The 16,834-nt window shown below is 41.5% G+C and overlaps 1 protein-coding gene across 1 annotated transcript in view; it reads left to right on the plus strand.

Annotated features, from left to right (window-relative positions):
• Positions 1 to 1,916: 1,916 nt before the first annotated feature.
• The window catches only part of LOC117946665 (basic helix-loop-helix transcription factor scleraxis-like), a 16,611-nt gene continuing 1,693 nt past the window's right edge, over positions 1,917 to 16,834 (plus strand). Inside the window, exons 1-3 of the mRNA XM_034874948.1 lie at positions 1,917 to 2,182; positions 7,146 to 8,244; positions 8,618 to 8,834. Of these exons, the coding sequence (XP_034730839.1) occupies positions 7,856 to 8,244; positions 8,618 to 8,834 (606 nt within the window). The 5' untranslated portion in view covers positions 1,917 to 2,182; positions 7,146 to 7,855. The remainder of the gene's footprint in view (positions 2,183 to 7,145; positions 8,245 to 8,617; positions 8,835 to 16,834) is intronic.

Here is a 16,834-nt window from a genome sequence, read left to right on the forward strand (position 1 = left end):
CTTACTTTTTGACCCTCTTGTCGGTCGACTCGCACATCCCTACTCTGTGTAGTCCCGCTGTGCCGGCTGTCCATTTCAAACAGACGTGGTTATTGCTCTTTGACTCCGCTGCGCAACAACTCTATCCCCCCGTTCCGTCTTCGTGACTTTCACACAGATGGCGAGGTAGATTACAAGTGAAACAGTCCCAGAGAAACAGGCTGTGTTAAAGAGGCTAGAGTCAAACTAATGGCCACGGCATACCAACCCGACGGCTGACTGCCTCCTATAAGTTGGCCAAAAAAAGTGCCTCGGAACACACCGAAGTGATGCCGACCAAAGCTGATTGGATGAACGTGTCAACGGAAAGTCAATGCCAGACTGTTGTGGCTGCTTGTTCAGAATGCAATGTCATATTTTATTGAAATAGTTAACGAAACGTGTTTCTGAAAACATTTTAAGCAAGAAATGCAGTTACCGAATCTGTCTTCATTTCAGATCGAGAAAGGTCAGGAAGGATTTCTGTCAGAATTTGAGAGACTCTAGTCACGCTCATCGGGCTCGTTAATTCCGGGTCACCAATCAGATTGGTCATTTGAGTCTGACCGCAGGCAGTGCCCGCCTTTCCGACCAAGCATGTCAGGTCGGCCAAAATAAAGGCCGACAGCCACTCCGACGGACGACGGCAAGAAGAAACCGAACAGACTCGAGGCACTGACCTTGCCAGACTGTCCGACGGCCGATTATGGTGTTGGGGTGTCAGGGCCTTAAAGAGTAGTGTTTCACTTCTATTCACCTGTTGGCCAAATGACTAACAATGTTAATGTGTAAATAAATAACTGCGTGCTAACTAATTTGTAATATCAACAATAAGGCCCCATACACCTGTGATTAGCTACACTCACACAGGTGTTTTCACCTAACACCCCTTATTATGCTGCGTTGCAGGCAACCCGTATCTTGTGTTTTCACAACCTTCTACCTGTGAAAGTGTCCTGGAACGGCAGTCAAACCCGTAACTTACTACTCATGAACTGGTACTAGATCATTGTACTCCCAACTACACCCCTGTTGATGCTGTACATTAACGGAGAGAAAAAGATATAGACATAAGTAGGCAACGTAAAGTAATTCCCCACATTGTAATCAAAACAATGGACATACAATTGTGTAGGCTACTTCTACAGGTTATGATTATTAAATGAAGTCCAAAATATGTCACGGACTCAAAATCATTAGTATCAACTAGCGCTAGCTAACTTCAACTTTAGGCAGCCGCTAGCTAATGCTAGCTAGTATGGTTTGTTTTGACTTTGCCTGGAACGCTACCAAGTCGTAAGTCGTGACTTGAAGTTATAGCTTACTGGCTAAAAACTGTGTCTGGAATGCAGCATAAGACCTCTTCTAATGGCTGTAGGTGTGTACAGTACCGACTGTGATTGATTGACATCTCTCTGTGCCTCCTGTCAGTTTCGTTGCACCTGTGAGGGCGGGCAAGTTACACTTTGGTTATTATTATTGGTTCATATAGATCGGTGACCTCAACATGTTTCCCAGGAAAGCTCCACCCAACTTCTTGAGCAGAAATCTAATTAGCCCAAATAATCAAACAAACAACAAACACCTGTGGGGCTGTAAAAAGGTGAGAATACAGTATATCAGCGAATTGTGCTCATAATGTGTTTCTGCTTCCCACAAGTGGTCAAAATAAATCTGTTAATGTAGGTTTAAAAATGTTAAACAATGAGTTAACACTTAACGTTGATACAAACTGAAAACGTTTGAAGTTATTTATTTATTATTCAAAAGTAGGCTAATTACTTAAGCCTATTCGGTAACAGCTCTGTCAAGCTCTGCCTTTAATAAACTCAAAACCAACACACCCCCATCTTATCATTTAACAATTAGACATTATGAACAAGCAGCAGTTTACAGACTGGAGCTAGCTAGCTTTTAAAGTTAGCCCCGATAACTGCACACAGCAGTCTTCTCATCCAAGCCGTAGGGTTCAGAAGCTAACGCTAACCCCAACTCTGAGTTATACCAGCTGAATGTAACCTTGTTAGATTTACTTGTGGCGGACGTCGGAATTACCGGAGTTAACGTTACCGAAAGGTGAAACTTTATTTATTTTTTTCGGAAGGTGAAGCTTGTCACCTCCTAAGTCTTCACATAATGCAAAGAGGTCCAAGTCCAACGCCAGGTAAGATAGTAAACAAGACGACCAAGAAATGGCGAGTTTAGGCATGAAGAGATATTTTAAATACCGTTTTCCAAACTCAGGAAAATAGTCATGGGATTGTTCACATGGGAAACTTGTTAGCAAAGACGTGGGTTTGGTAGGAGGTAGGAATAGGCTAGTGTTGAGGAAGCTAACATTACTTTGAAACGGCTTTGAAACGTTAGCTTTGCAGGCTACCTATTAGGCTAACGCTACTTCACACTGGAAGGTTTGTTCACAGGTCATTCATAAACCCCAAAAATAAAATACATACTCCAGTATTTATGGAAATAAAGTGCAGGTATGTCAGCCTTGGTTTTGTATACAATATGTCCATCAATCAGACACAGAAACGTATCTGAACATTTGGTAATAAATAAGACAAATCCATACTAGTGACTAATTCACACCTTGTATCATTTTACAAATTCAGATTGAAACATTCAAAACAATATTTTTCACGTGTAAGACCTAGCTAAAGTTGTCCCAAACAAAGTTGTCTGCCTGACCATAGCGTGGTCACCATGCCTTCACAGTGGTTAAGGATGAAGGAAAAAGGGTCAAATGGGGTTCAATTTCAGTACAGAAGGATGGTAAACATGCACTTAGTTCACCACTACCCAACACTGGGAACATATTTTGTTAGACGGCCAATATAGATTTGTGTAGTGTGCACTTGCTCTGTAACCGTTTTTTCTTCACGAATAGCTTGACTCTATAACATGTACTTCACTCAGTATGTATCTACTTTTTTACAATAAATGTTTAAAGAAAATAAATGGATAATCACTAAAATAAGTGGAATTGGAAACACGTGTAAACCTAATGGAAAAGTCCATTTTCTAGTCCAACCTCTGATGAAAATTTACAGCTGGAGCAGACATTCAAACAAAGGCTGACTGAAAAAGCTGACCGTGTCCTTCAACTCATGAATATTGTCATCCATTGCAATGAGAATAGCCTCTGTATGTGTGCCTTCTTTTTGAGATGGCACTGTCTCAGTAAATCTAGTCTATATTTAGTGTAATAATAAGTACAAGCTTCATAATAGTTTCTCAAAAAATCCTGTAACTGACAGGCACTGCTCTCTATTTGAGGCACATTCACAATGATTATGTAAAAAGCCAGAGTCAGTGTAGTGGACTTAGGTCAACATTTGATGTAGCTTTATGTAAATGCCACCACTACTGTGCTGTAATGCAGCTATTTCCTTTTCATACAACATTCTTCTGGCAAATGCAGCCATGTGTGATTATGAAGAGACTTAAATTCTATGTTATACCCAGTCAAATGTTTTCTGGCCTGCGGGCAACAATTCAGAGAGAAATGGATACTGTGTTAGACTAGCCACACACTCCTGGGAGATGCAAAACATAGGAAGATCATGCTAATGCATGTAATGATGGACCACAGTGAGTGAAGCTGGTTTGGAAATGCACCTCTGGTAGAGGGCATTCACAAATATATGTACAGTCAGTCCAAACACAATCTGACATTTGTCAATCAAGAGAGTTGGGTGTAGAGCTACGTGCTGTTGCTACTGTAAGTCAATATTTTAGGTTGGCCTATACTGAAAAATTACAATAAATATATATTCTTTTGTCTCTAGACTTTCCTTATTTCTAAACAAATCAACTGTGATTCAGGCCTTAAACTCTCTACACTCTAAAGCAACCTGTGTCATGACCTGCACAGATTTTGTCAGTTAGAAATAACAAATTCAATTTATGCTCAACTTAAGTATTCTAACTATTCTACTTAGAAGCAAATCCAAAAAGGGAATCAAAACCAAACCTCATTGTTGTCATGATTTTCTTACTTGCAAGAGCACTGAGCTGTCGGGTTGCATTGCAATGTTGGCTCTCGGGAGACAAAGGTTTGTTTTTATTGGGTGATTTTGTTCTTTTTGGTTAACTTTCATTTGTTGTTTCCAAAACTTACAACTCTTACAGCAATAATATCAGCTGTTTGAAGGCGGTTCACTAACTGAGTTGAAGCATACCGTGAGGGGATCTGATCTACAGTTAAAGTCACTGCAGGGGACCTGGGGCACTGGTCGCATGAAGGCAGGCCTTTCATGAGTGGCATGATGTAATGAATCTGCATCTCAGATGTTCAGAGTTGACAGCCAGGCAACTGTTTTTCAAACCATTTTGATATCCAGTGACCGGATGTGTCCGATTAGAACTGGAGGAGGGTGGAAAACTATAAAACAAACTATAAAATGTAAGACTTTTGTTTCCATTGCGTTCTTGGTCTGTGCGAGTTTTGCAGCAGTTGTTTTCCAGTGAAGGAAATTTATTTTGAATTTGCATGCCCAGCAAAAACTACAAAGCAACTGCAAGAACTTAAGCTTTAGTGTGTGACTTTTTGATATTAATAAACGTCTTTTACGTTCAAGCCATTGCCAAATAAGTTGCTAATTAAGACTGTCAGCTCCACAAAACTCTCCCTGTATTTCTGTGCAAGTGTTGCCTGGTTTGTTTGCAACTTTTTTTTGGGGTGGGGGGGGTTCCCTGAGTGCCAACCCCTTATGCTTTCAGGCTTTTCTTTTTATGTTATATTATGGGGGAAATTCAGTGTTCCTCCATCCTGACTGCTCCAAGCACTTCCTGAATGTGCTGTAAGCCACCACTGCAACCAGCACTGGCCTCACTTCATACAGTCAATACCACAGCATAAAAACTACGACTGTGTTTGAAGGGTCGAGATATACAGGGAGGAGGGAAGGAGAGAATTATAGACAGAAGAGAAGAGAGAGCGTGATGAATGTCGACTCTAACATTGTGTAACTCTGACGGATTATTCATTGTGCTATTAGTTTTCAGCAGCAGCTTACGGTTGCCAATCTACACAAAAAAGGCATACCAGTAATGGCAGTTGGGTTTAGAGTTTTCAATAATGCACTACTGAGGATTAAAGACTTCATAGTTGAGTTTTACATAGGTTGTCAACCTTTAACCACTGCACAGTTGAAGCAGGAAACAAAATTTAAAGGTCAGACAGTTCTTTGGAAATAAGAGTTAAGTTGCACAATCATGGCTAATAAAACCCCAAAGACTTAAAGAAGGAAAAGCAGATTAGAGTTTGATGAAGGCTGTATAAAAGCTCAGTAAAACTTGATTTTCCAAACTTCTAGAACACCTCTACATACAGTACACCTGGTAATCTGTGTCTTTAGCTAGATAGATGAATCTCTTTCATTCTGTTCTGTTTTATATTAGTTTTCTCCCACTCTTGTCTTTATTCCCCCCTCTGTCTATGCTCCCTTTGCTGTCTGTTCTCATTTTTTCTTCTCTTCCAGTGGAAGACAGATTGTTAAAGGGAGTGTAAGTGAGTAAAGTAGCAACTCCCCTACTATAAACCCCTGAGCCTCCCCTTCATCACCAAAACACTCCACACAAAAATCTGAATCCCTTAAGGGCAGACCCTCCAGCGTCACATCTTGTCCAGATAAAAGGCTTCGGTCGTGGCTGAATAAACGTTCCCGGCTTCAACCACGAGCCCAGCCTGAACCATCCGGCGCTGCGGCTGCCCGCCTCCCAGCCTGCTGTCCAGGGATAAGCACAGACGGGGAGACCGGGGGACGAAAAGAAGACAGAGGGAGAAAGGCAAACTCTTAATTCACCACTCAAGCTTCTTAGCTTCTTGCTGTCAAGAAAGTGGTTTAACAAAAACATCTGATTGTGCAAACCCAAGTCCCAGTACTACCTCTCGCTGGTAGCCAGCTCTGTTATAGAAGTACATTGAAGGGAAAAGATTTGAGAGAGCACAAAACGAACTCAGCCTGCAGGTCACCCTTTGAGAGCACACAGGTACGGATTTTTAAGAGCAGAACTAGATTTGTGTGCGAGAAAGGACAGAGTTGTGACAGATGATTTGAGCATGCAAGAGGAATTGTCCGACTACATTTGATCCAGCCAATGAGATTCTCACACTCATAATGATCGAAGCTGCTTGAGCTCACTTTTGGCAGCCTGAATCCCCTGAGAGTTTCACTTGTTTCATTTGACCTGGAAGTGAAAAATCAAAATGTGTCGAGTTGACACTAATATCACATTTATTTTATTGGCAAATTATCATATTTTTAAGTGAGTGAGTTTGGAGAGTCAAATTTAGTGAGCAAAAATGGTACTTACCGGTGTGAATAAATTAGGCGACAGTAAATGGATCGGTTGGAACAGATTATGCAGACTTTACCTCTGACAAATACATGACCCTGCTGTCCAGATGTGGGTTTGTCCAGGTTGGCAGGCGACCTCCTCGTGATCTCAAGTGTTCCAAAATTCAGAGAGCACATTCGTAAATGAGAATGTGTGTGATCAGGATTACGCGCTGAAATTGCATACCGAGTAGCATTCCGAATTAGTTTTGTGCTCTTTCCAATCTTTGTTGTCAATAAACTTCCATACTTTGTCAGAAAAGTTGAGAAAAAGAACAAATCACCGAGCTTGGAAAAACAGGAAAATTGGAGAAGAGTTTGGGATCATCATTGGGACAGTTATGTTAAGAATTGGCCTCCAACAAAGTTAAATAACTTTAAGTGCAGGTAGTTCGGTCTTATCCCTGCACCAACAACAACAAAAAACACAAAATGATAATGATTGACAACAGATTTGGACATGGTTTATTCTCAGACATTAGATATTGGATTGCACTGTCCAGCTGTCCAGGATCATAGCTTTATGACTCCTGTCAGTGTCAAATGACATATTTTATGTTTCTTTTTCATTTTGAGTTTTCATCCAAGAAATTGCATATTTACACAATATTAATATTGAAAGGAATATGTGTTTCAGAAGTCACTAAGGTCACCAAACCCACCCAGCACACAAGGGCGAAACGAGTTCTGTTTTAGGGTGGATTTCCCCTGAAAGCGTGCAGCCAAAACAAACTCCTGCTGATGGTTTGCCTCTTGCCTCCGGTCTCTCTGGCCTGCTTCTAGACAGCAGCCGAGGGACCCTCAGCGCTCAGAGGGCGGAGTGGAGGAGTCCTCCAGCCCTCCCACTGGCTATAAGACCAGGGGCAGACGGAAACACTCAGACGGCAGGCACACGTGGAGCAAAGAAGCAGGGAGAGCGAAGGACGTGGAGAGAGGCTGAGAGAGAGAGAGAGAGAGAGACCAATAGAGAGCAGGAGACAGTCAAACTGCTGCCACAGACTGGGAGTAGTTTTTGCTATTTGGATTGAAACAGACAATTATAGAAACAAAGGACCAAAAAAGAGGTTTAGAGAAGAAAAGAAGACAAACTCAACAGCCATTTGACTTCAATGTGCCATTTTAAATTTGGGATTAACAGAAAGAAGAACTGACCTTTGGGATGTGAAGTGTTTTGTGTAAACCAAGAGTGAAAAACACAGCAGCTCTGAGGTCAAGTTGCTCTGGACCACTGACCTAAGGATAAACTCGCTGATCTTTTAAACTAAGCCTAACTCAATCATAAGGGCTACATCTGACTCACCTGGCTTTTGCCACCAAGAGAAGTTGGGGGTAAAGTAATTTCAGTGGTGGGTGCCTTTTTGTCAAAAGCATCAACAGAACAATAGCAAAGCAACTTTTGACATCAAACTTGCAAACGTTACAAGTTCAAAGTCGCCAAGTGGAAGTCTCACTAGGATTGACCAGCAGCTGACAGAACATTGTTTACGGTGAAGATGACATTCGCCATGCTGCGCACGCCGCCTCCCGCAGGCCGCTTCTTGTACGGCGACATCGCGCTCCTCTCCGAAGACGATGATGAGAACGGGAGCGAGGGGTCTGGCTCTGAGGAGCGTACCACCAATTCCTCCAACTACCGCCTGTCCTCTTCGCCATCTGCCTTTCACATCAAGGTGAACAGGAAGAGGAAGCTGTGTGGGGCAGGAGGGGGTGTAGGGGGGGATGTAGAGGCCATGATGGGGAGGCTCCTTCCCCAGGGGTCGCCCATCCTTGGGGAGGGTCGCCAGAGGACTGCAGCCAACGCGCGGGAGAGAGATCGCACCAATTCTGTCAACACGGCATTCACTGCGCTGCGCACACTCATCCCCACCGAGCCCGCAGACAGGTACTGAGCAACATAAGGCATGCTGGGTCATGACATTTTGTCTGATGCACACACACACTTTTTCATCTAGGAATCAAAGTAAGTAGTACCTCATGTAGTTCTGGATAGTTTTTGAGACAGAGCTGTAATCTATCTGAGGCATTTGATTATGAGTGGATTTTTCCTACAATAGATGTCTGTCATAGAGTTAATGTTGGGAAGTGGCCACTCACATTATTCAGCATGTAGCATCCCTGTCTATATGTTCTTACTATGTTGCACCTTATTTTATGTGCAAAACATTGAGAAAATGCATGATCATTTTTTTCAAATTATTGTACACTTTTGTAATATGTTTTAATTAACACCATAAATCGTCTGATTTGATGATTAGGAAGCTGTCAAAGATCGAAACGCTTCGTTTGGCCAGCAGCTACATCAGTCACCTGGGGAACGTCTTGCTCCTGGGCGAGGGGCTTCATGATGGACAGCCGTGCCACGCTCCCTCACCACCGTTCTTCCACGTGAACTCCTCCCCCAACCGAGTATCTGACCAATCAGCTCAGCCAAAGCACATCTGTACTTTCTGCCTCAGCAACCAAAGGAAAATGGTGAGCAGACAAAAACCAGTAAGCAAGAAAAAAATGCCATTTTAAAAGTATGTATATAGTAAGATCTCCAACAAAACATTGCAAAAATTATTATACGAAGAAATATGACAATGATATGCACAGCTTTTAATTATCTCTCTTTGACCTAAACATCTACAAAAAATACTACAATAATAAATACAATGTATTTATTTAGTTACTTTCAAATGCTTTAAAAAGAGAAGCTTTTTCCAGAATAAAAGAATAGAAAAAGCCCAGATTCCGCCAAAGAAAATCTGAATATACTAAAGCGTGGTGCCTTTTTTCGAAAACTGTGCAGTGCTTTGAGGTCAATTTGGTGTTTAAAGCTGACCTGAGATCAGTGACTGTGCCTATAAAGCTGATTGGCCCTGTGGGACATTAAAAAGCAAAACCTCTTTAAAGTCCTCCTTTGGGGTGAAGGACTGCATATTATTGTTCTGTTGGGGGTTAGTTTTACTCGAGCAGGTGGCTTGGAAGTTCAAGGTGCTTTCTGAAACTCACTCGACATTACAGTTAGAAGCGATGTGTTTGTGTCAGAGGAAGTGTGACATGGCTGAGAGCATGCAGCCCATTCACTGTAACTGACAAGATGTGCACAACCGTTTTGTCAAAGATGCACACTGTGTTTTTTCTTTCTTTTTCTTTAAAATATGAATGCAAAGATTACACAGGTATTAATGCAGCGAGTGAGATTTATGACCGAGAGCCCATTAAATCCATCCAAACCGAGTGTTTAATCCCAACTGCTGAAGAACTGACCTAAAATGCAAAGTTTGTAAACTTGCAATGACTTTGTGCCACTGAACATGAATGTCCCAAGACATAAACAACGGTCAGATGTACATTTAACTGACATAGTGCAAGTGTCATAAAACATTTTCCAAAAGCATTATCAGGCTGTTGTTGTACTACCAAATCAGGAATAAATTCAATTCAGGGCGGCGGCAAAAAACTATTTTTTTCTAAATTGATAAAAGCTGCAATCAGTCTTCAATTAAGTCCTTTCAGTTTTGTAGCAGCTCTGGCCCTTTCTTCTCCTCCACTTCCTCCACTGCTACACTTTAATAGAGATGCAGAAAAAGAAGAACGTTAACCAAGTTCAACTCACGTTTGATTGATTCAACCCAGGAAATAGACATAATCAAGAACACATTCAGCATGAGGAAGCTGCCAGTCTGATGAGAAATAATGAAGAATTCCTATCAGCTGACTGAAATCAAATGTATGTCACTGCACCTTACCAAACAGCCCCAGAAGATGATAGAGAGGTGACGTCCACTGACTTAGCCTCGCTAACCTAGCCGCTGCCCATTTAGTAGGATTTATGGGCAAGGAGCTGACATCTGGCAGACTCCCCCGTTACCCCAGCAGTGTGTGAAAGCTAATACCCTCCTCAGTGTCTAAACCCAGAGACCCTTTAGCTGGGGGATAACCTGAGTCTCAGCAGTGTGCGTCTCCCCCTCCCTCCTGCCTCCCCTCTGAACCTTTTGTGAGTGAAAGCCTAGACGTCCTCAGCGTCTGAAAGCCAGGCACCCTTGGCTGGGAGATAACTAGCCTCAAATCAGTCCTCTCTCCTCAGTCTCCTATTCGTTTTGCTTCAGTTCCCCCCCCCAATTCTTCATTTTTATTCTCTTCGTCCTTCTCATTCAGTTTGACTTTTTCGTCTCCAACCCTTTCCCCCAAGCTGCTCTCGTTCCCCTGCCTCTCCCTCACCTCTCTGCATATCGATCAGCCTGGTGGAGGTCAGAGCTGTCAGTAGGAGCTGTGTAATACTATCTGCGGCTGTCCGCTCACTGCTGCACATGCATGACTGACCTGTAAATGCATGCTGGGTAGAAAACAATTTTGAAAACTTTCTCATGTCAAAACCTTCAACTGTAGACACTTTGACTAAGTCTTTCTTACTTGACGTCAGTCAAATTGTTTCCCATTAGCCCAGTAATGGTTCACTGTTCTCTGTACTTTCACTGTTTTCACGTAGGGCACCCATGCTCTTAAATATCCCTGAATGGGATTTTCCTAACTAAGTGTACACCAATCACAAATGAGTAGCAGGCGATGAGTTAGTGAACGATTTTAACTTGATTGTGGTTTGTGCAAATAAGTGAAAAGATGTCCCATATGTACATTTCGTATATATGTTTCATATACTGTATCACATAAAATAATCCTCCCTGCTGGGTTCAGCTGACAAATATAGGGTTTCATTTTTTTTAATGGCTTAGTAAACTGATAAAGCAGCTGGACACAGTTTTTCTTCAGCAAACATTGCAAACAGGAGTAAAGAGTGACTTGTTGGGGACTGATTTGGTGTCCTAGTTGGCATGGACAGCATCAGGATGGCGGGATTGACTTCAGAAAGCTACAGGGCCCATGTTTACCAGAATGAAGAAACATGTAACCCAGTGCAACGGGGTGGCTTATTGATGCGTGGTTATGCTCTGATTGGCCGCACCTGAGAGAATTTCATTTTCCCTGGAAAAGTGGCTATATAGTGCGTTTAAGTGGGCTAAAGGGCAGAGTCAGTGTTGGTGATTACAGAGAGGAAACGATTGTTAAGGTAAACTGAGACTTTGTGTCCTGAGTGCTCTCTCTGTATGTTTTTATGGTCATTGAGGTTCATCACAGCTGTCAGCTCAGCTTAGACCAACTGCTTCAATTATGCTTATTTCCAATGTGGGAGAGGGTGAAAGTGAGAAAATTATACGCTCATTTCCTCTTATTATGTGTGTATACAGTATAACTGTTTCAAAACAAACACTCTTGTTAGTAATGACTACTGCACAGAGGGCAAAACTATTGCAGTTTATGTATTCTGTGCAATACTAATGGGATTTCATTATCTGTGTGACTTCATGCACATCATTCCAAAATAATTTAGTTTTATAAGGATAGAGAACGTGTGATTTATTCTTCATAGATTTTCCAGAAAGCGATAATGACTTAAATTGAAATTATGAAAAATTTCAACATTTTTAAACTAATCCGATGTTTTTTTAAATCGTTTATTAAGAAATAGGAGATTTTATTTCAACCCATGCTTCAGTTTATCTGAACAATTCAAAAATGACTAAATTCCTTGTTTTCTTTGGACTGTGACCCATTGTTTCTCTGGAGATGTTTACTAGCAATTGTATCCCCTTTGAATATCCTTGTCTTTTTGCCATCAAGGTTGTCAGGTAAAGAGCCACACACAGGGATATTTCCTCTCAGTATCTTTTGATAAGAAGCCAAGCCATTCCTCGGAATCGCACATATACTGTATATCTTGACAAATTTTGCGTATTCAAAAGAAACTGTCCTGTGGTGTACTAGCACCAGCAATTTGGCATGGACAAACTTGAGTGCTGCCTTCACACAAGGTTGCCTTTTGACAAATGCGTTAAAACATGGAACGCTCCTGATGGCTACATCTGTAAATGAGATGTACAGGGCTGAGGATAGAGGATTGGGGTGAGCATAGAGCTGCTTAAATCCCTGCGCTGTCTGGTTGATTGATGTAAATATCCGGTGCTAGCCCTCTCTGCTTCTGTTGATCAGTGCAACTGTCAGGTGCCTGGATTTAACCTACAGCTGGGAACCTCCATGCTTGCAGGTTTTTTAATTCATATTTATCTCCAGTATATCTGCAAGAAGTCTGTCACCTTTAATTTCCTTAAAATGCAGTTGAGCATCAGCAGCACCACATAAATGCATATGTAGTGGTGCTATAGGTCAAGGCAGCACAGGAGTATTGTAATAATGTTACTGAGTTAGAGATGGTGTTCATTCAGCAATTTCATACAATACAAACAGATCTTTTTTTAAATGTGTAAATATGTCTACTTTGTTGTCTTTAGGCTATAGCACTTGAAACATTTTTACAGCTTCCACCTCAACTGTGACTTATTTCTTTTGGCCTGAATCAGTGAGAGGTTCAATTCAATCCAAAGGCAAATGTAAACAAGAATGTTGATTCCTTTGCCAGTAACAGCAATCGTCCTGAACGTTTTCCTTTTAAGCTGTGTTTAACAAGCCCAAACATTTTTCCAATATTTAAAAATATGAAGAAGTTCAATTGATGATTTAAAAGAGAATTTATGTGTTTGGAAACGAAATAAAAAATCTGGCAAAAATATATCTACTATGATACTAATAGTGTGGTAGCTATAAACGGAGCTTTGTTCCTTTTGAGATGGTGACATTTACTTGAGTTTACAAGTGTTTTAGGACACAACCCTGATTAAAATCCAACTTGAAGGAATCTTATTTATTTGGAATTTCTAGAAATTAAACAAAATGTGTTTACTTAGCGAAAGAGCAAACATAACAAACGATGAATACAACTTTTAATATCACGAATTGTTCTAATTTACATCTGGGCTGCAGTAAAACTTTTATGTGTGATGATTGTTGTGGGTGGCTGGAAAGCTGGGCGTATGGAGAGACAGTGGCACTAAAACTGCACCGTGCAATTGGAAACCTGTGTGTGTGTGTGTGTGTGTGTGTGTGTGTGTGTGTGTGCGTGTGTGTCTCTGTCTTTGAGATGGATGTGAGTGACATTTCCATGTGCATATACAGTATATATATATATATACACACACACACACACACACACACACACACACACACACACACACACACACACACACGTTGGCTGGCTGGCTGGCTCACTGAGTCTGGAAGTCATTGGCGGTGCAGAGCGGAGCAACAAATGAGCTAATTGTTCTGTAAATGATTTATCCTCTGCTGAGGCCTGTACAGCCAGTGTTTAATTCAGCTGCTGCTATTAGAAACACATTGACTTTGGGCTTTGATGGGGATGTTAAAGAAGCCTGGAAACCGCTCTCTGTGAAACGCCCTAGCTGCTCACACACACACACACACACACACACAACACACCAACACACACACGACACATATACGCATGATAGAAATACTGACACACATTCAACCCACCACACTCTGAGACTTTTATCAAAAGCATTTCACTCTACCTCTTTCAGCCAGACAGCAGTTCCTTGCTTCTTTCTAGACACCCTCTTAAAAAAAAAAAACTCATATGATTACTCACTTAAGCAGCGCTGGATCACAACTGTGCTTTCAACACTTTCTAAACTAATGGTGTGTAGGAAGTTGTGGAAAGAGAGATGGAGAAGGAGAGAAAGAGAAGCAGATAAATAGCGACTCAGCAGGATAATCAACTTGGCTATTTATCTTCCAGTTTGGATACTTGGTTTTCGACTGTCGAAACTTTGCTTCTTTTTAGAGATGAAATGAACCGTGCACCCTAAGAGAGCGCAAATGCATATTTAGGACATTTGCAGGAGTACACTAATGAATGTGTTTTTTGTTTGTTTTTTATAGTAATTTGGTTAGTAGTCTGTTTTCTCTGGAAAAAGGCATTACGTCACTTGTGTGATCAGACATTCCAAGGTCATAGATGAAAAGTAAATTACCCTAATTTACTGATAATGCTGACGTTGACTTGGATATATTTTGTGCCTCATGAGCGAGAGTTTTGCCTGCCTCATTTCAAGCTATGCTAATGAGGTGCATTGAAGGTAGCTAACATACTGCAGGAAATTCTCATTTATTCTTGCCCACGTTCGGTGTGTATGAGTGTGAGCCTGGCTTTGTGCATGGCTGTGTGCTGTCATGCACGGACCTGTCGGTAGATTTCAGCACAGATGGAAGCAGTTAAACCCTAATTTAACACCAACAGCAGAAGTCGTGTCAGATAACTAACAAAATCTATTAGCAAAACTATCATTCTGTTGTCATTTGGTCTCTTGGGAAAGGGTTGCTCACAGAGCAAATTAAAACAAAGCTACAGAAATCTGAGCCAGGCAAAGAGCAAATCTAAAATTAAATCAATAACACAGGGAAAAGCAGGAATTGGCGGTATAAACTTTGCAGTTTCTTAAAACAATGTCTACTAAAGCTAATGACCCATTGGCTGTTGCAGTGTGCAGTGTGCTCATCTTTGCACTGATGATAAACTGCTGGTTGCTGCGTAATGTCGCAGAATGAAGTCATCCAAGACTGGAGTAAATGAAGCTTGTTCTGGAGCCATTATAACAGATTATTAAAATGTGGGAACAATTAAATGCATGTGTGGCCGGCTGGTGCAAATGACCTCTGATGATGCAATCTAAGATAATTCAAGTGTTTTTCAGAAGCCATCAGGATGCTTATTAGAAAACCACAGTGAGCATGAAGTACATGTCTGATGCATCCAAGCCACATAATAGCAGACTGTGGCTTATTTGCTGTGTTAGTTAGTTTAATTTAAAAGTCTGATGTGCTATTTATTTCACTATTTTATCGTACGTCCTCTAATTGATGATCCTTTTATGAGGGTAATCACCGCTTATATTGGAAACTCGAGGAAACTGACGCATATTCACATATTTTCACCCGATAAACTAAAGGGATATTACCAGTTTTCATTTCATGGTTGAATACCAATCTCCTTATACGATTCTCGGGCCAGCACCCAAGTGGAATTATTTTTTCCAACCATTCATCCCTCTCTTCATGCAGCCAGAAACTAAATTGGATGTTTGTATTTGACAGAATGGCAGAGAGAGAGAGAGACAGAGAGACAGAGAGACGAACTCCAATTATAGGTAAAGGAATAGCCAGGTTTGAGTTTAGGAAAAACAATATTGAATTTGTAGTTGATAAGATGCCGTTAAAAAATATTTACTATTGTCATATTAAAGTGAAGACAGGTTCCTTTTGCCTTGATTAAACAATAATATTGTTCCAGTGTGGTAATATTATCATATCGTGTTTAAAGTAACATTATCAGGTAATCATATTAGTGTTGGACAAATCACCCCCCTGGGAAATGTGCGTGCGTGTGTGTGTGTGTGTGTGTGTGTCTTTTTAGAGACAGAGAGTGAGAAACAGAGCGGACATGTCATCCGACCATGCCCGATTAGTCTTCAGGAGATTGTTTTGACTACCAGGCCAGCCTTAAAGCCCCCCCCCCCCCCCCCCCCCCCCGTTTTGACTGAACCAGTCACACTCCAGCTGAACCGCCTTCACCAGCTACAGCTGCGCTTCCTAAACTACCGCCGAGTGCTCCCAGTGAGCTGTGGGCTGAGTCCAGAGTAATTTAATGTCGTTTGGTGAATCATCCAATTGTCATGCACAGTTTTTGAGTTAGATTGTTTAATGTATCCATACTCTTTAACCTGCCTCAAGTACTTCAATTTCCACTGATAAGTACCTACAATTTTCCACAGAGCCTTCCAGCAAACACCGGCGGGCCTGGCTGCACTTTTTCGATCCAGCTGTTGTTTTACAGTTTGAGTCAGTAGAAAGCACAATAACAGCAATGTGGTGGTGAGGCCAAACATTTTACAGGCTGTGTATGTTAAGTCACTTTTGGCTTTTTTTCTTTGCACAGCTAAAACAACTTTTGAATGTACACGTTCCACCAAAACAAGTTCCTTCCCGAGGCTAGTTTGCAGAGTTTGTCAAACCCAATGCTGTGTGGACTCGCCAGACCCTCCGCAGCAGCGCTGTGAAGGAAGGTCTATCTGGCAATGCGAGACCTAAAACCGAAACATAGCTACAAAACTATTGAATCATGCTTCAGTGGATATTTTATTGATAAAAAATAGAAAGTTACACAAAACACAGCTTGTGGCTGCAATGAATTCTGGTAAATTGAGTCAACTGCCAAACAAAAATATGGTAATGGTTCATATCTAGATGTTATCAATCCAATAATGATCTTCTTCTCCAGCTGGAGGAAGAGTTGACAATTCTAGTTGCTGTGTCTCCTGACACTCGCCTCAATCAGTGGGAGGACTGATTCCTGTCCAAGTCCAAGTCCTTTCTCATTACCGCCTGATACCCTTCCAAACACCTACCCACCTTTTGTTGATGTCAGTCAAATACAATTTTTCCAAACACCTACACCTTGTGTAGGCCTGAGAGGAAATGTGTAACAGGTGTTTGGCTGATGAGAAGAAGGCGGGGGG

Source organism: Etheostoma cragini, chromosome 6 (assembly GCF_013103735.1).
Source record: "Etheostoma cragini isolate CJK2018 chromosome 6, CSU_Ecrag_1.0, whole genome shotgun sequence".
Classification (NCBI taxonomy): domain Eukaryota; kingdom Metazoa; phylum Chordata; class Actinopteri; order Perciformes; family Percidae; genus Etheostoma; species Etheostoma cragini.